Source organism: Euleptes europaea, chromosome 14 (genome assembly GCF_029931775.1).
Source record: "Euleptes europaea isolate rEulEur1 chromosome 14, rEulEur1.hap1, whole genome shotgun sequence".
Classification (NCBI taxonomy): domain Eukaryota; kingdom Metazoa; phylum Chordata; class Lepidosauria; order Squamata; family Sphaerodactylidae; genus Euleptes; species Euleptes europaea.
The window spans coordinates 30,379,972-30,399,407 of NC_079325.1; the positions used below are offsets into that span (position 1 = coordinate 30,379,972).

The 19,436-nt window shown below is 46.1% G+C and overlaps 1 protein-coding gene across 1 annotated transcript; it reads right to left on the reverse strand.

Annotated features, from left to right (window-relative positions):
* Positions 1-8,345: 8,345 nt before the first annotated feature.
* ARID5A (AT-rich interaction domain 5A) lies at positions 8,346-16,873 on the reverse strand. The gene is made up of 5 exons (XM_056860769.1): positions 16,687-16,873; positions 15,374-15,426; positions 11,974-12,071; positions 10,958-11,120; positions 8,346-10,175 (listed from the first exon to the last, which is right to left on the reverse strand). The coding sequence occupies exons 1-5, from the start codon at positions 16,862-16,864 to the stop codon at positions 8,652-8,654; spliced, it is 2,016 nt and encodes a 671-aa protein (XP_056716747.1). The 5' UTR covers positions 16,865-16,873; the 3' UTR covers positions 8,346-8,651.
* Positions 16,874-19,436: the final 2,563 nt, after the last annotated feature.

The following is a 19,436-nucleotide window of genomic DNA, read 5'->3' on the forward strand; positions in this document are numbered from 1 at the left end:
GATGCTGGGAGTTCCATGAATGGCAACTCCAGTGGTTTTATTTCTCTCTTTAAATAGCAGGGGTGGGCAAGTCCAAATTCTCATCAGGCCCACTTATGTCTGCTATTTAAAGGGAAGAAGGGACCACTGGGAGCTGTATTCACAGAACTTCCAACATCACATCAGGCTTGGTTCTAGCAGCTTTTGTTGGTTACATTCTAAGATGTGTAAAAGTTAAAGAAATTGCTTTTCTTTGTATAGCCACCGAAAGATAACTTCATATGGATGTTTTTGATAGAGATGTTTTTGTAATGTACAGTCCTAAACACTGCATCTATCTGTTTTTTGGATTAATTCCAAAAACTCACCATGCAGAACCTGCTGGGAAGTTACCCTGCAGTGGTGTATGGTGGTTCTTTTGCCTGGCACCTGTTCACTGCCCAGGGGAACTTTCCTCTGGATTGTGTCCCGAGAAAGTAAAATGTTTGCTAGGATTAGACCTTGTTCTTGATTGCTTCCATCCTCCACAGCCCACCTCCTGCTGAGTATTTTCTTTCTTGGCTTATTGGGGAAAATGAATTAAAAAGAAAAACAATTGCAGAAAAATCATGGAATGGAACTAAGCCAGTTTCTATCCTGGCAGTCTGTTGAACACAAATACAAGTGCAAACACCGCCATCCAGTGGTCAAGGAAGTGCTCAGAAAGGAAAGCTAGCACATGTCCTCATGCCAAAACCACAACACAGCAGTTTATATTAGTTCAGTTTTGATTAGTGTTCAATACACACTGGGGCTTGTGTGCATGGAATTTTAAATGTGACTCGTCCATGCAAATATGCAAAAAGCTATGTTTGCAGTGAATGACAAGCGAAAACCTAATCTTCTACAGAAAACAGACATCCCCGAATGTCCATTCCACTGCAAGCTGAAGCTCGTTTAGGGCTATAATAGGAGCTCATATTCCTAGTGCAAGAGGATAATAATTCTGGATGACCTTTGAAACTCTGGAGGAAATTGCCATATCTGGGAAACTGATTAAAATGAACATTGCTTCTTTCCTATACAAGCTCCGTGAACCTTCTTAAGGAGTGTTCACACTTCTGTAACTCAAGATCAAGGCATTATTCAGAAACATCTGAATGTACCAGCCTTTCACAGAGAGAAGAAACAACATGATGTAAATATGCAGATTTATCTTATGGCCTCTGTAATAATGATGCACATTAACTTTGGAGTAGTGATAAGGTGAATGACTTGACTGTAGGCAAGTATTTTCATATACCTCTGATGTTTTTGTTATCTATCACAGATGGTTGGAGCTGCATACCTGTCAGGCCCATACATGCTCACTCACACATTCCTCATCCCCTCCTGCTTATGCTGGATGCAACCCTGCCGTGTCCTGCTCAAATAGACCCAGCATCAGCAATCATGGTGGCAGGACACCCAACATTTCTGATCTTCCCTGAATGCTTCCAAAGTTCAGAGTTAATGTCAGTTACCTCCCAGATGTAATTTCTAGAAGCCAACCAGATGCCTCCACCAAGCTGTCCATCTGGACATGGCCTCCCCCTCCTGTTTTCCACCTGACATATCGACTTACACACGGTAGTTCACTTTAGGTATCATGGCTAATAGTCATTTACAGGAGGAACCTGCAAGGACTTGCAGGAGGCATCTCATTTCCTCCTTCTCCACTCTTTCCTTTTCCTGAAAACCCCCATAGTCTTTCCCCTTTCTCTGCCTTCTTCTCTCCTTCTAGGGTTGTCAACCTCCAGTTGGGACCTGGAGATCTCCTGAAATCACAACAGATATCCCAACTGCAGAGATCAGTTCCCTAGTTAGGGTTGCCAGCTCTAGGTTGGGAAGTTCCTGGGGATTTGAGAGTGGAGCCTTATAAGGGTGAGGACTGGGGAGGGACACAACCGCAGCAGGGTATCCACTACAGAATCTCCAGGAATTTCCCAACCTGGAGCTGGCAGTCCTAGCCAGGCCTGGCCCCAATGAGTTCTCCCTCAAAGGCCAAAATAGGCCTACTGAGAGAACCAAGCCTGGTATTTGTGGTTGCCTAGCAACGGCCACTGAGGGAATCTATTGCTTAAAGCTACAAGCTCTGTTTATCATTTTGGGGTTTCTAAACCCCATCCAGTGTGTGCGCATGTGTGTGTGTAGGTAGGTAGATAGATTTAGATTTCACATTTTTCTGGAAGCCTAGGGCCCTTTTCAGGTTTGTACAAAGGTCTGTCTTGCCTGTTCACAGCTCCAGTCACCGGATTTAAGTATCCTCAAATTTGGCTTACTTCGCTTTTAGTATATAGATCAGGGGTCCCCAACTTTTTTGAGTCTGTGTGCACCTTTGCACCCACCACCCTCTGTCAGAATTCCAACCACAAAATGGCTGCCCCACACACAGAGGAAACCCAAGTGCAAGCAACAATTGGGGGGGGGCAATTTATAAAATACACTGGGAAAGAAGAGTGAGAATAAATCGAACACTGTGGTAGCAGCTGCCACTTAAATAACGTTATTTTAATCTGCCCAGCTAATCAGATCTCCATTGGCCAATCAGAAGCTATGCTGTGTAAGTGCCCCACCCACTTTCTAAAAACACTTGGTGGCACCAGGAAAAGTGTCCGCAGGCCCCATGATGCTCATAGGCACCACATTGGGGACCCCTCAAATGGATGATGATTATAATAAACCTCTCTAAGGGCGAAAACGCACGGTCGCTTGAGCCTCCTTTCTTCCCTGTTCCAGCCAGGATCCAGCCAGGATCGAACGCACGGACGTGCGTTCGATCCTGGCTGGATCCTGGCTGGAACAGGGAAGAAAGGAGGCTCAAGCGACCGTGCGTTTTCGCCCTAAAACTCTCTCAGCTACCATCACCCCACTTGATGGCAGTAGATTGTATAAATTGATTGTCTAGTGTGTGTGGATAAGAACTTCCTAACATGAGAGTCGTGCTCCCACTCTGGTCTCATGGGTGGCCACAATTCTAACATTATGGGAAAGGGAAGAGATTTCCCCCTCTCTAGCAATTCCCATCCACACCATTCCTCATGCTCTCTCTTCTCATGTATACTGGCCATCTCCCTCCCCAACACCCAAGGTAAAGACTTCAGCTGTCCTAGCTTTTCCTCACTGGGAAGGGATTCCTCCTTGTTTTCTCAGCCATCTCCTTACATCACAGTTCTTTCTAAAGGCTGTCGATTGTAAAGCCGTGGAGCTTCCAGGTCCATTTCTTGCCTTTGGTAAGACTTTGAGCAACTTTGAATGCAGGATGACAAAAAGTGTTAGACAAGCCAACCAAGTGAGCCCCAGTGATCCACCAGAGGGCAGACACACCATACAGATGTCTAAGTCAAAGAGGTAAGAGGTGGTTGTATTCACCTCTGATTTTCACCAAGATCCCTCACATGCTTGCAAGACTCTGTAATCATAAAGAGCTAGTGCCCATTTTTAAAAAATAGGTTAGAGGGTTGGGTTACAGAATCAGAAGGTTTTACAAGTTAAGGGCCCACAAAGAATTGTAAGGATAGGCCATAAGTGAGCAGGAAATTCCACATCACTATGAGCAAATAGCACAAGACCACCCTGTTCTGCAAATAAATGATTGGCTTCCCTTTCATCTCATCCTTATTTTCAGTGTAGTAGTACTGCCTCAAAGCTGAGGGGTGCAGCTTTTATCTCCTCCCTATAACGTAAAGCAATGTTAGGGCCAGAGGATGTGTCCCTGAGCCCCCTAACTAAGCCATCTGCATGGTTTAGAGTCCAGGTGTTAATAAGAAATGGAGAAAGTTTATTAAGCGTCCTCCGAGGGCTACATTCATCCAACCCAAATAAATCACTCCTCATAGGATTCTTGTAGCTTCAGCGAACTCAGAGGTCTTAAAAGGTTATTGCATGCTGGATTTAGGGGGTAATTAGGATTGGGGGGTGCACATACTCCTGACCCTAATTTCCCCTCTCCAGGGGAAGTAGCTTGGGACTCAAGCCAACTTCCTATTTTCTCCCTGCCCCTCAATCAAATGCCATCAACATTCTACTCAGTCCTTGTCGGGCCTGACAAGGGGTTTCTTTCCTTTTTTTAATTTACAAGGTTCCACGTAACTGCATGTACCCCAATCATGCAGAAAGCTCTACCATGTCTAGGAGCGACCCTGTTTCATGCCTTAAATTTGCTATTTAAGTACCGTAAAATATTTGATGCCAAACTAGCTTTCAGTGGTATCACCCAAGAATGAGCAAGAACTCCCATCTTCTGGTGAAAAGAATGTTATCAGCAACCACATCAGCCTTCTTTCAGGTGTTTGTGTGTGTTGTTGTTTTCATAGTAAGAAGTATCCTTTGTTCACTTCATTTTGACACAAAGCCAGACATAGTTGTTGGCGACCCATTGCATCCCAGGGCTTTCTCTATTGATTTTCCATCTGTTTTCAGATATGGTGATTTTTAAAATTTAAAACACTTGCCTATCAAGTGTGAACTGGCAAAGCACACTTTAAATGGTGTTCTTTCCCTCTTCCTTATTCCTAGTCACTTCTGGGAACTCAGAATACGTGAACCAATCCATAATTTGTTCTTGTTCCCTGGAAGGGGTGTGTCTTAAATTATCTATTTTCTCTTTGCAGCTCAAGCAACTGCTCATTAATTTTCTTGATCATGGTAATAATAACATTACTATCACAAAAAATAACATTAATTAGCATCCACTTTGGCTGTTTCCTGGCCTCTTCCCACTCCTCTCCAGGACAAGAACCAAATAAAGATTGATTCAGAAATGTTAAGTACCACAAGAAAACATAAAAATAACTAATTGTACTAAGAAGCAGAAGTGAGTGGGGGAAGTAGGATAGAGGGGGGGATGTAGAGGGACAGTTGCAGAGAGAAGCAGGACTTATTTCAAGTCTCCGCACGTTATTGGGTAGTTTCACTGTTTCTGTTGATCATTTTATGTTTATATCAGAAACCTCAGGAATCTGTTGTGGATTAAGCGTATGGAGGGAACAGATCCCTAAATAAGTAACTAAATAAAATGTAGGATCCTGCCAAGGTGATGGGCATTGCCAGCTTTTTATTGGGAACATAGCATCATATTGTGCCATGTGGAGCCTCAGTTTTTTACTTCTGCTTGCAACTCGAGGTAGAAAGTAGTAGTAACCAGTCAGTGCAAAAGTATCCTAGGGGGAAGCAACTTTGCATGTACAAAAAGGTTGTTTGGGAGCTTTAATGCTCTCTTCTGCTAGGTATACTCTATATGGGGAGGAAAGGATCAAGAAAACCAATGTCTGTACAGCTGCCCAATTAAAAAAGGAAGATCAGGAACATATTAAATGCTCACTTCTTGTCCAGTGAAAACTTTGCTCAGCCGCTGCGCCTGGCTTCTGAGATTTCACCTGCCATGGCCTGCACACTTTCAAGTGTACACTTGCAACCACGAGGACCAGAATTGTGGTGATGTTAAAAAAAAAAAACATTCCCAGACTGCCAAGTTCTGTAACATTACCAGTTTGTGTGAAAACATGGTATGGAATCACTAGACACACAGTTCTGGACACATAAGCCTATTATCAACATTTTTTATTTCTAAATAGGGTGTAGCTTGGTCTATGGATAGGCAAATATGCATGATATTGCTTTAAAGTATTTATACCCAATTTTTCCACCATGGGTGCAAAGTGGCTAACAAGCCACAACCTAAGTTTTAGTGCTTGTATCTTCCATATAGAAGGTCTTCAGTCCTCACCCGCTCCAATCTAAAGGCTCTTGGGTAGCAGGATGGAATACTTGGATAAGCCCCAGGGAGTGGCCATCAGTCCATGTGGACAATACTGATCAAGTTCAGACAATGCCCCAACTTTCCTATGTTCAGTAAAGAGCATTAAACCATCACTGGCTTCAAGGTGATATTACTGCTGCCACCAGCACCCCAAGAGCTATTTGAATGTTTTGCCATGGACACTCAAATGCCTTCAGCAATCTCTATGCCTAATTGTACCCCGACTTGCTCAGAAGCAAGCCCCACTTAGCACTGGTATAATTAGAAAGGGCTATAGAAGCACCTACTCTGGATGTAACCTGGCCAGGGGGCACAGGACAGGCACCCTAGACCGTTACTGAAACACTGCTGAAAAGAAACACGCATCATTTCTCAGGAAACTATGCCTCCAGACCTTCAGCTGTAGCACCCTAAACAGGACATAACCATTCTTAACTCACCCCTGGAAGAGCCCTGACAAATCGGACCCAAGTTCTATCATCCTATTTCCCACAGTGACCAGCAAAATGCCTTCTGAAAGCTCACAAGCAGAGCTCGAAGGCTTCCCCCTCATCCCATCACAGCATCCTGTATTCAGAGGTACCGTGCTTCTGAAAATGGAGGCTCCATATAGCCAGCATGGCCTAAGGACATTGATACACCTGTCCTCCATGACTTTGTCTAATCCCCTTTCAAACCTACCCAGGATAGTGGCTGTTAAATCTTCTGGCATTCTAGCTGTATCTGAAGAAGTGAGCTGTGACTCGCGAAAGCTCATACCCTGCCAGAAATTTTGTCAGTCTTCGAAGTGCTACTGGACTCTTGCTCTTATCTTCTGGCAGCGAGTTCCTCAAGTTAATTATGCCCTGTGAAGAAATACTTTCTTTTGCTGCCCCTAATCTACTACCCCACTGTTTTATTGGCAGATCCCATGTTCTAGTAGTATGGGAGAGTGAGAAGGCATCTCCCGATATCTACTTTCTCTCTTAAGAGAAGAGGATGGAGAACCAGAAACCTGCCCTAGATATGGAAAAACGGCTGCCTGCTGCACTGCAGCTGCATTCAGTGGGGCTTCACTCCAAGTAAGTGCTGGCAGGATCACAGCCTAGGACTAAGTTTTAGATGTTTAAAATCTTGCTGATCTCTTTTAGCCAACTGCTTGCCCCAACCCAGTAATCTGCAAACCCTATGCTGCAAGAGATGCCACCTAACCTGCACCATGGGAAAGCCGTGAATGCATGAAAGGCAGCCATAAAACAAAGGACACACTCACAGAGGCGACATTACTCTGGGCATTCTCTTTTCCTTATTGGCCTGGTAATTTGGCTGGGTCTTTGCACTGAATGGACCAGTCATGCTCACTGCATGACTACCGGCCCTGAGAAGAGGCTTCTTGCTGCATCTCTGCAGGGTTCATTCCTTGGCACTTGCCTCGTTCCAGTCAGAAGGGGAGACCAGCAAAGAGAGTCACACAGAAACAAGACAGGGATAAAGATGTCCCTTTTGGCAGAAAATTCTTACGTCTTGGGGGTGCAACTATGCCAGAGATTCAGCAACAAGTGAACCTCTGCTATCAGAAGCCTGGAAATCGCAGCCCTTGGCCCCATGCAAGCACCACCAACAAGCATTTCCCACCCCAGCCAATTAAAGCTGGAAGGCCAGGCAGTAAGAGTCCGCCTGTAGCCTCACTAACTGGGGCTATATTCTTATGCAAGTGAGGTTAGGAGCAAGAGGAGCAAAGAAAGGTAATTTTGGAAGCTGCCGCAGAAAGAACTACGGTCCTGCTAGGTAGGGCATTGCCTTGGCAGCAGGGGTACCAAATCTACATTGTACAGCGGGAAAGGAGGCACCAACGGCATCTTCCCCTAGTCCCAGGAACCATCACTGCCTTTCCCCCCTGCCTGTGTGATGCATCAGTGAATCCACCCCTAAACATACATCAGTGCATGTCTTATTTTCTACAAGCACCTTCAAACTACCTGCAGGGTTTCAGAATGCTCTTCCTGGATGGGGAGCAGCTGTGGCTCAGTAGTAGAGCTTGGCATGCAGAAGGTCCTAGGTTTAATCCCTAGCACTGTTGCTAAAAAGATCAGGTAGCAGGTGATGTGAAAGACCTCTACATGAGATCTTGGGAGGACTGCTGCCAGTCTGAATAGACAACACTGACCTAGATAAATGACAGATTCAGTAGAAGGCAGCTTCATGTGTATGTTGTCAGTAAGCTATCTCCCACCCATCAAGGTTAAGGCTTTCCCACAGGCCTGTAACTTCTCTTTGCATACACAAAGCTGCCTTATACAGAGTCAGGCCATTACTCTATTAAGATTAGTACTGACTGTTCTGACCACCTGCAGCTCTCCAGAAGCTCAGGTAGAGGACTTTCACATCACCTACCACCTAATCCTTTTAGCTGGAGATACCAGGAATTGAACCTGGAATCTTCTGCATGCAAGCAGATGCTCGGCCACTGAGCCACAGCCACACCCTAACAAATGAAACCATCCTCTGCTCCTGCAATGTTGAACAGCTACCTTGAGGACTAGTCACTTTGCCGGCAGCATTTGCTGTCTCTAAAAGGTATCAGACAAACTGAAATGGAACTGGGTCCAGTGTTACCACAGATAAAAAATCTCTCTTTATATGAGTTTTGTTCCCTACTGGGTTATTATTATTTTTTTAGCACAATATAGTTTAAAGTCATTTGCATACCATATCAGATACAAATAAGGGCCAAAGTCTAAGAGTTTAAAAAAATATTACATGGTCCTGACAGTAGCATCTTGCCAGCGCTTTTCCAGACAGGACAGGACAGCTAAAAGGCTGAATTGCAGCCCAGCTGCAGTTCAAGAGTTATTGTGTGCCTCAATCAAGATCTCATGAGAAACAGGCTCCTCCTGAGGTCCATGACAGGCGGCTACAGCTTGGTGTTTCGGTGGTAGGATTGTACATGAGGAGAGGCGTATGTTGGCTGACTGTGCCATGTTGAAACTGGATACAGCCTGTGGCGTAGCGTGCCATCGTAAGATGTGGGGTAGTGGACTAGACTAGTGCCCAGTTGCTGGCAGAGGTCCGAGGGCTGGACAGAAGCAGTTAATAATGGAGTTGGAAAAGCAGGGATGATGAACGGGCTGACTGACAATGAGGGGATCAGCGAGGGCAACTGCCCCTTTAAATGATCCCCCGCGCTGCTGAAGTTCATAGGTACCCTCAACATCGTCCCTTTATACATGTCCTGAAGCTGAGGCGCAGGGGCTGCTGGGAAAGCCGAACTTGACACACCCGCCTTGGGCTTAGCAACCCCTTGCTGGCCACTTGGGGAAGTGCCGCGCTCCAGTCCATCGTTGGATTCCACTTCCTTGACAAAAGGGGAGACGACCTTCAGCTTCTTCCCATGAAGAAAGCTTTCCTCCTCCAAGGTTCTTTTGTTCTTCTGAGCAGAGCTGCCTATCTGGCTTGGAGAAACAGGCTGTCCTCCATTCTTAGCCTGTGGACTGACCTTGGCCAGGTTGACTACAGGAGGAACCCAAGAGGCCTTGACATTCAGAAAGGGGGAGGAGCCTCTCTTACTACTGGGGCTGTTCATCTGAAAGGATAAGTGTTGCTGGACGTCCCCTCTCCAGGCAGGAGGCGGCTGACTCGGTTTCCTGCGGAGGTCTTCTGGCTGGTCCTCCATGTCTTCCTGCCCTTTCTGAGATACATTGCTCGATGACAAGTCTTTCCCAGGTTGCTGATAGGCCGAGCAAGAATCTATAAAATCCTTGAAGCCAGGATAATAGTCTACTGGTCCTCGGAGAGGGTGGCAACTTATGGGTTTCACGACGTCGCTTCGATATGTGTGGAAATATCCAGTGAAGGCAGGAGGACCAGGTGAAGGATGGGCCCCAGAATTACCATCTTCTGCTTTCTGAGGCACCTGGCTGTCCTTGAGGCTCGGAGATGCCTTTGGTGTGCCTTCATTTGCTTTCGAGGCATGAGGAGAACAAGCAGGGCGACTGGAGCCATCCACTTCCGGCACAGGGTTATGTGCTTCTTTGTGATGATGACTGCTCAACAGGTTCTTCGGGCTGGCCTCTGGTTCTGAGCCCAGGACCTCTCTGCTTCTGGCCTTCTTGTACTCTGGGCAGTGGCTGAGATGCTTCTCGTGACAGTGCAAGGATTCAGCCTTGCTCACCTGAGCCAACAGCTTCTTCTTGGCCAAGGGAGACATAATGCCATGGTTCCCCTTGAAGTAGAAGCTAGAGAAGAGCCTCTGGTAGGCCTCGGAGCAGCAGCTGGCCCTGCAGTTGCAATGGCAGCCCTCAGGGGGCTGGCTGTCAGAGGGATCCCTGCCATTTGCCAGGGGGAGAAACCCCTCGGTTTGTTCTGCAGGCTGATTCTGCTCAACTCCATTGATAGGTTTGGGGGCAGAGATGACGTCAGCCTTCTTCTCTGGCAGAACCTGCAGCCAAAGAGAATTTGCCATGTGAAAGGGGATCTGGCAATAGGCACTCTCAAACTTGAGGGAACACAGAAGGATAACAGGATAAAAAGAGGTGCTTCCACTCATGTGGGAAAAGGCTCCCTTTTCTCATTCTGTAAGGTTCAGCTTAGGTCATCTCCATGCAGGACCCCTCTATCTTAGAAAAACTGACTTCCACACCCTGTATCACTATGCATCTCTGCATAAGTTATTTTCTTGTGCTTGCAGGAGTCATGGGGAGGAGTCAGGTGCTGGGAGGGTCCTGAAACTGCCTTCCAACCAATGGAAGTGTTCTTCATACTCAGATTTCAGTAGACACTGCCCACTCAAAGCAAAGACACAAGGTCTAGAATCTTGCAAAAGAGGTGTGGTCAAGCAATTATGCTTCTCGGGAAGCACAGTACTGCACCCAGCTCTGACTAAACTTTCCCCAGATTCTCCAGCTTCCAACCAATCTTGTCCAAGTGGATCCAGTGGCAGCCCTCCCCTTCCCCTCCCCTGATCTCCACCTTTCCCTGTCTGGACCTCGGGCTGCCTGTATTTCTCAGCCTCTCGGCTTAGATCTTCACTAGCCAGAAGTTCGCCCAAAAAGATAATGATAGTCAAAGGTGGCATTAGCTGCCACCACAAAGGGCACAGAATATGTGATAGCCCCAAGTCTGCAGGTCTTGGGATGGGACTGGCTGTTTTAACAGGCTATGTAATAACACCTGAGGTTTGTGCAGCTGAATTCCCAGACATCTGGCTGAGCATTGCCTTACCTGGTCCCTACTTTTCTCTTTCTTGGGTCGCTTTTTCTCCACACTGCCGTTCCCTTTGTCCCCTTTGGGCTCCTTGGAAATTTTGTACTGTTTCCGGGGCTTCACAGGGGGCAAGGGTTTGTCATCTTCCCCTTTCAGATGCCGCACATATGGGAGGACCAGCCTGCAAAGAAGATGCAGAAGTCTTGAGATAAAAGGTTGTACCCCAGTGACCAGCTATGTCCTCCTCACTAATTGCAGCACCAGGATGCCCCAATCCCTTGCTTACTAAAAAAATACACTTGCTTACTAAAAAAAATATGCATGCTTACTAAAAAAAATGCATGCTTACTAAAGGCTTGCTTACTAAAAAAATATGCATATAGTATCACCATAGGATCTGCCCTCTGCTGCAGCGTTTGCACTCCTTAGAACCTTAGCAGTAAATTTTAAACAAGTTACTTGTCCTCATGGTGGTGAAAGGGGAGGGACTTTTGGCTCAATAGCACAAAATCTGCTGAGCATGTAGAAGGTCCCCGGTTCAATCCAAGTATCCTTAGTTGAAAGAATCAGTTGCTGTGAAAGATCTCTACCTAAGACCTTGTGAGCTGCTGCTGGTCTCCCATTTTAGCCATGAATGGGAGGGATAGGAGTTTGCAAGCCTGTGGGGTGTAGTGATTAGAGTGCTACGATCTGGGGGACCCAGGTTCAAATCCCCACTCTGCCATAGAAGCTTGCTTGGTGACTTTGGGCCAGTCACTCTTTCTCAGGCTAACATAACCCACAGAGTTGTTGCTGTGAGAATAAAAATGGATGAGGGGAGATTGAAAGCTGCTTTAGGTCTCCACTAGGGCGAAAAATGGGGCATAAATAGCTCAAATAAATAAACAGAAACAGAGATTTGCTTGTGTGATGTCATGGATTGGCACTACATATCACTCAAATCATTATCTTGCCTGTTCAAACCAAAAATTGTTGCCTCTCAGGCCATTCCCTTCCTTGCCAGGTGTGGCATAAAACAGGACTGAGTCCAATACCTCTCGTAGTGTCTCCGGGTACAGGTGGCAGCGCTCGTGCTTCCAGGGCTGCCCCCCAACATGTCATACACGTTCTTCCAAAGACGTCTTCCAGTGACCTGCAACAAGAAGAGGTTGGGAGGGACAAGCATGAGGAAAAGTAGAACAAAGGAAACAGCAGAATAGTTCAGGAAGGCACTTTATCAAGGGAAAGGTACTGTGGGTTATACCACTGTGTTTAGGATATATGATCAACTGGCTGCACATATTCACCTGTTGTTGTTTCACTGTTCTCTGATGAGGTATTGCCATATTCTTCCTTCCTTCCTTGGGGAGGATCTGTGGCTCAGTGGAAAAGCACCTGCTTGGCATGCAGATGGTCCCAGGTTCATCCCCAGCATCTCCAGTTAAAGGGACCAGGCAAGTGGGTGATGTGAAAGACCTCTGCCTGAGACCCTGGAGAGCCGCTGCCAGTCTGTGTAGACTGTGTAGACAATACTGACTTTGATGGACCAAGGGTCTGATTCAGTATAAGGCAGCTTCATGTGTACATCCACACTCGGTACCATGCCTAATAAACTATGCTCATTCAGATTTTGGTAATCGTAGTCCTAGTATATTGATCATTCGATGTCTCCCTGTGTTGATTGTTATCGACCTACACTGTGCTTCTTAGATGTCTCTTCATATAGAATGTTATTGACTTTGAGTCTCAGTGAAAAAGGTGGACTATAAATACAGTAAATACTCTTTCACAAATACAAATTTCAGAAGGAGACAAATGTCCAAACGTTCAAAACTCAACATTTCTTTTGTGATCGCAAACTAGCACTGAGAGCATTCTCCACCTATCTGCCCTTCATGGGTTGAGGCCTGGACTAGACATGCAGCAGAATGAGGTGGTCAGGAGGAGACGGGTTGCTGAGGGAGCAGAATGGACTGTACCACATCCCACAGCAGGGGGAAGGAAGACGTTTTCAAAGTAGATTGATAGTTCCCACTAAGTGGAAAACTAGCATAAAAGGTTGGATAGAACCTGCCTTCCTGATGTGCTAATTTTGAATATGCTGGGAGTTTTTACATGAGGGACTATTAAGCAGAGGGACACCCCTCATACACACAGCCTGAAGCAAAATGGCCCATTCTTCCACCTTAGAAACCCATCACCTCATATTACCTTCTTGGGTTGACAAGGCTTGAATCATCGTACCTCAGAGGGAGAATTAAGCCACTGTTATCCCAAAACCATGGTTACTATTTGGATAAGAACAGGAGGATAGCGATACGGAGTAATAATAGTACGGGGCTATAATTGTTTATTATTCGGCTGCACAAACAAACACAGCCTAATGTACTACCCAACATGAAACCCAAAAAGGGATGCATGAAAAAATCCTCCATGTGTGGAGGGGCAAAACTCGCCTCAGAGGAAGCATGTCCTCCAAGATCAATTCCTTCCCCACCCCAGGGTCACGTATACTGTGGAAGATTGTTATGCTGGCCATTGGCCGTAACAAATAAACAGCAACTAAGGTGGAAGATAAATTGGGCTCATGAGACTTAGGATTTGCATTACCCCCTACACACCTATTTTCGGCTTTAGTTGTATAAAACTTGCACCCATGCGCTCCTCTCTGCTGCCTCGTTCGCTGGCAACATGAGGGATGCGTACACACACACACCTTGGCCCTGGCTGGTTATAGAGGAAGGCAAGGCTTCCGCCGCAAAGCATTTTCTGCCTACCTCAATAGATCCCACCACCTGTAGAAACCAACCCTTTCCCTCTTCCATTGTTTTGACACCATGCATCCTCACGAGGGAATGGGGGTGAGGGAGAGAAAAATTATCTTACAACTTTTTATATATATATATATCAAAAAAGGGGGGGACAGAGGAGCACAATGTATCAAGAGAACTTCCACCCAAGCTTTAATTCCGTTTTGCAAGCAACATGTGCTTGATACCGTAAAAATGTAGGTGCGTTATCTACTTCCCCTATTTCTCATTTAAGCATCTAGTTGAATCAACACAAGACGTGACACCTCTACGCTGTGCCATGCCTCTTGCTTCCTGTGGAGAGCACAGGGTGGGTCTTGTGTCACACATCTCCCTAACTAGAGGCTATAACCGAACTTGCCAAGCTAGACACCCAATGGCTGACAGGCAGCACACAGGCACTCAATTCAATGCCCACTTTGAACCTGAAAAGTCTCTGAAGGAAAAGCTCTACTGAAACAGGCAACAAAACCTTCCTAAAGAGAGACCGACACAGATCAGACAGCCCCACATTCTCCCCCAGCCCCTCCCTGGGGCAGTGACTGAAGTAAATTTAGGTCACCGAGTTTCAGATTGTCAGAGTTGGCATGAGCTTTGCTGACTTGGAACCGAGAGATGCACAAGCTGCCCAGGAGCCGTTTGCAAAAGGGCCATGGCATTACACCTACGTTGACAGCGCTGCTCCATTCTCACTGCAATATGCTAGGAAGCCAGCTCTTTAAATAACCCACTGATTGTTTCTGTGCTGAGGGCATTGTCCAAAAGAGTCAACTCAGAAAACTGGTTCCAGCAAACTCAATTTTGAGCAGGCTGCAGCCTGGCAGCGAGGCTTGCAAATGGCTTTTTTAAATTCAGAGCTGCGGGAAAATGTCTCACACAGGGAGAGAGCTTGTTCACTTACATGGGACAGTACTCAGTCAGGTGTGTTTCAAGTGGTACAGGATTGTGCTAGATATGCTACGCATCATCGTTATTGGGAATCGACTGGGAGGTTTCAACGGCCCCGAAAGGAGCTGAACCATGTGCCCCCACAGGGTCCACTGGGTTCGGACCTAGACTGCAGTGATGACGACAACAGTCGTAGGTGAACCCTACACCCTCTGTCCCTGTTGCCATGATCTGAGTCCAAGCCTAGGGGACTCTGTAGGCTTGAAGAGTCTTTTCTTTGTTTCTTATACAACTGTATACAATGCATGCACGCCAAACCTCCCAAAGGTTTGTTGGTAAGATCTACAGCCAAGACGTGCATCTATCCCATTAGAAGATACATAGATGTTAAATCTTTACTACTTCTATCGTTGATCATTTCTATAAACACGTTCCAGTTTGCCAACCACTTCCGAAGCTTTCACACTGATTTTGCCTTCATAGCATATAGACTGCAATACCCTTGGGGCAGATTTTGTTTATTATTATTATCACTCTGTGAAGTGCCACTTATATCAATTGAAATAAAGTTTTATAGTTCCCATTTTTCAGACGGGAGACTGAAGTTGGAAGCATTCCAAGGAGGGGAGGATTTTACCCCCAATATTTATTTATTTACTTAAAACAATTCTATGCCGCCTCCCCACCCAAATAGGGTCCCCATGGCCGCTAACATCAAGGCATTAAAACAAACTACCATTTCTTTTCTTTCCCTTACCAATTCATAGGCTCCAAGTTTTTCCACAACTTTGTAGATCTTGTACAGGTTAACTGGGGGAAAAAGAACAAGGAATGTACTAAGGAATCAGAGCAGCAAAACACAATACAGACTGTTGGTCTCAGCCAGGGTTCCATATATGATGCTAGTCTATGGAAATGCAGCAATCCTGCCGAACATGGTGTTGGGTGCTGGACCCAGCTTCCTGAGAATTAAACTTTCAGTCAGGGCCAGCCTCTAGTCCTCATGGTTGCACAAATATACCTGAAAACACACAGGCAAAGCCTGCCAAAAGACCCAGGCAGGGGGGTTGCAAAACAGGATTTCCAGTAGTTGGGGGTAACATATAGGAGCCCTGCATAGTCCTTGCTACTCCCTGGACCAGCAAAACCCAATAAATTATGAAATGTGTGTGTGTGTGGGGGGGGAATTATGCAACTTGCGTAAGCTTCATAATTTAAAATTGTAAAACCGAGTGTTTCTTAATGCAGAGTTTCAATTTTCTTTCTAAAGCCCAGCGACATAAACAGCCTTAGCCTAAGCTTTCATGCAACTGCACACACCGAATCCCACTATTTTCACAGGTGCATACAAGTGAACAGAGGTAACGTGGGGACCTACCCCACTGTCTGAGAACTGCTGGTGGAAATGTTCTGGAGAGTGGGGGGGGGGGAGATATCCAACTGTGCTGGCATTCAAGGGAGTCAGTCCAAACATTTGCTACAAGCAATTAAGCAATGCAAGTATTCTTGTGAACCAGACCCAAGAGATCACAAGAGGACACAAGGGAGAAGACTCTGTGTGTGTGTGTGTGTGTGTGCATTCTATTACCACGCCGGGGAATAACACTTCTTTCTCTTTCTCTGCACAAGTCACATCCCTGCCCCTGAGTAGCAAAAGGGGCCAGCCTAGTCTTGTGCGTGCGTGTGTGAAGGGATGCATCAGCTGGGGTAACAGTGGCAGCATCATTTCCAAATGGAAAAGGATGCTTAGAAGATTGAAAAATTGGCAGGCCACTGAAAATGGCACTGTAAAGAATAAAAAGGCCTTGCAACATGCCTAGCAATCACATCATGGACGCCGGCCAATAGCTGCTTTTGATACTAATGTCGCCGCTATCCCCAAAAGGGGAAAAACACACTACCACATCATGCCTGCTAGGTCAACACCAACCACAGCTAACAGCCCAACTGCTTGAAGGCAGTGATTTACTGAAAACGGGAATGCTTGCTCGGGTAGCATTACTCTTGGCAGGTTATAAATGACAACCCAAAAGGTCAGGGACTGGGAAAGAAGGAAGGCAAATGGCATACTCTGTTTGAAGCCGAGATGAGGCACCCTCTCAATTGGCGTGTGACGTTCCTTCATGAATTTGTACAGGTTGACCAGGAAAGTTTGTTCCTCCTCTCTCTCGTCGTTCAGCATCTGTTCGTCTCCAGATTCCTCTGTAAGACTCTTCTGCTCAATCTTGGAAATATCACCTGGCTTCATTGCTAGGGCTTCCTGAAGCAGAAAAAAACACACACACACGCAGAGTCACTAACCGCTATGAAGAACTTGAGCAGTGACAGTTGGGAGCACTATGGAAACCCATCGTTAGAACACAACATGCAGCAGAAGTCCCTGTGCCAACCTTCTCAGAGTACAAAAGACTGCAAGAGCTAATCCCCCCCCAAAAAAAAATCAAAGGAGAAAGGCACAGCTACACTACAGACTTAAACCAGCTTCCGTAAATTCCTTTCTCTCGGGGAATGGTCATTCTGTGTAGAGGATTCTCTTATCAGAAAATTATCTGCCAGTTCACCGAATTGAAATTCCAAGAAGTTTTTAGGGGAAGCCACGATAGTTAAAGCGATAAAGCAAGTTTGGACTGTAGCTGTCCCCCGAGACGAGTAAAAATATGTAGAATTCTCAAGACCTCATTTAATCAGCGTGGGCCTGAACCATTTTGGCACCTAAGATAGAAAATCCAAATCGGGGTGTGCATGAATGTGCAGTGTTGTGATAAAGCACACTGTTAAAGTCATCAGTCTATACCACATTCCCTTTTTATCCCCGTAAGGAACCAAAAGCCAGTTTCACAAGCCAAACTTATTACACTTAACAGATTAGAGTGTTCGTGTTAACGTGATCGTGCATATGCACAACTCGTAACATCAGATAATTGTGCTGACTCGAACAGAGCTCAAAATTTGCCACCTGAAGCAGTTGTCTCAGATAGCCTTGTGTCCGAGCCGCTAAACATCATTCCACTAGCCACTATTTGAAGGTCCTCTCATTTCCATTCAGTGTCACTCTGCATATGGAAGACAGCTTCAAAGGGCCCAGCCTTCAAGCCAGTTTCTATTTTTTTAAAAAAAAATGCCTCTTATGGGACCAAAATCATTAGCTCTTGTAGGAACAGAAAACAGATGGAACCCTGCTTTGGTTTTGAACAGCTGCATTAAGCTGCAGAGCTCAAATCTGTGACCTGCAACCCTAGAGTCAATTAGCAAGGAGAGGGATGCTTGTTTACCAAGCAAGAGCTGCGCTGGTTGCTTAACAAATTCCAGCCACTGCCCTCTTTTTCCTGCAAACTCCAGCACATCTGGACTATTTCACCTCACAGAAAGGGACCACTCAGCTCAGTGGTCAGGCAGACAGTTTTGCAGACAAAAGTCCCCAAGTTAATTCCAGAAATCTCCACTTTAAAAGGAGGAACGGCCTCTCTCTGACTGAGGTCTTGGGGAAGCAACTGCCAGCCTGAGCAGTCAGTACCTGGCTAGATGGAGGGAGGGCTGGCCTTGGCGTAAGACAGTATCACACACAGAGCTCCCCAGCTTTGGGAATTTTTTGGAGATTTAGGGATGGAGCCCAGGAGCCCCGTGGCGCAGAGTGTTAAGCTGCAGTACTGCAGTCAGAAGCTCTGCTCACAACCTGAGCTCGATCCCGACAGAAGTTGGTTTCAGGTAGCCGGCTCAAGGTTGACTCAGCCTTCCATCCTTCCGAGGTCGGTGAAATGAGTACCCAGCTTTCTGGGGGTAAGGGGAAGATGACTGGGGAAGGCACTGGCAAACCATCCCGTAAACAAAGTCTGCCTAGGAGACGTCGGGATGTGACGTCACCCCATGGGTCAGGAATGACCCGGTGCTTGCACAGGGGACCTTTACCCTTTACGTTTAGGGATGGAGCCCAGGGAGGGATCTCAGCAGGTTATAGTGCCATAGAGTCCACCCTCTGGAGCAGCCATTTTATCCAGGGTAACTGATCCCTGTCATCAGAGATCAGCTGTAATGCCAGGAGCCCCCTCCCCCCCACATGGAGGTAGGCAAGCCTAATAATACATCTTGTCAACAGAAAGTCAGACATTGGCAAGTACCGCGCATAGGTTCTTCTCAGGTTGCCCCATGAAGAGATACAAGTTACAAGAGAAGGGGCTTGTTGGGGATTTAAAATGGGCATAAATCTGTACTAACCAAAGTGGAATTCTGTAACCTACATATTTCAGCGTGCCAAATAAAGCCAACTTAATCACAGCTCAGAAAAAGTGCCACTAGTCCTGAGTAAGGGGGTTACCGCACTTGTCTTCCCAGCGATGCATTAAGAGTTTGAAAATGTTATAAAAAATACTGTTCGCACTTTGTTTGACCCCTTTAGCTCTGAAGACGTCTTCCAACCATTTATAAGCCGTGGTATCCAAAAACCCTTTTAAAGCGATGTTTTTTATAACATTTTCAAACTCTTAATACATCGCTGGGAATACAAAGTGTGGTAACCCCCAAAGTCACTTGCTGGCTGTAGTGTGCTGGTTTGAAGGAACCAGTTCCCTTCCAGTTAACAAGAGCTTTCTTTGCAAGTCACCTACAAGAGATTCTCATCACAGGTGAACAAGCAAGGGACAGGTTACAGCTTGGCTTTGTTTTGCACAATTCACTTCATTGCTGAGAGCTTTGAACAGATGGAGAAAGAGCCACGCAGATAATAAAATGTCATCCCCCCCCTTGAAGTTCCACAGACATAAGAAAAATACTGACCTACTGTACAGGGTTGTTGTGCAGACTCAATATGACTATTGAGATAAGGC

Coding starts and splice junctions, on each gene's coding strand:
- ARID5A (XM_056860769.1), bottom strand. CDS start 16,864: ATGAAGCCAGGTGATATTTCCAAGATTGAGCAGAAGAGTCTTACAGAG. Junction 12,072..15,373: donor AACTTGGAGCCTATGAATTG/GTAAGGGAAAGA, acceptor TTCTTGTTGCAG/GTCACTGGAAGACGTCTTTG. Junction 10,176..10,957: donor AAGAGAAAAGTAGGGACCAG/GTAAGGCAATGC, acceptor CTTTGGCTGCAG/GTTCTGCCAGAGAAGAAGGC.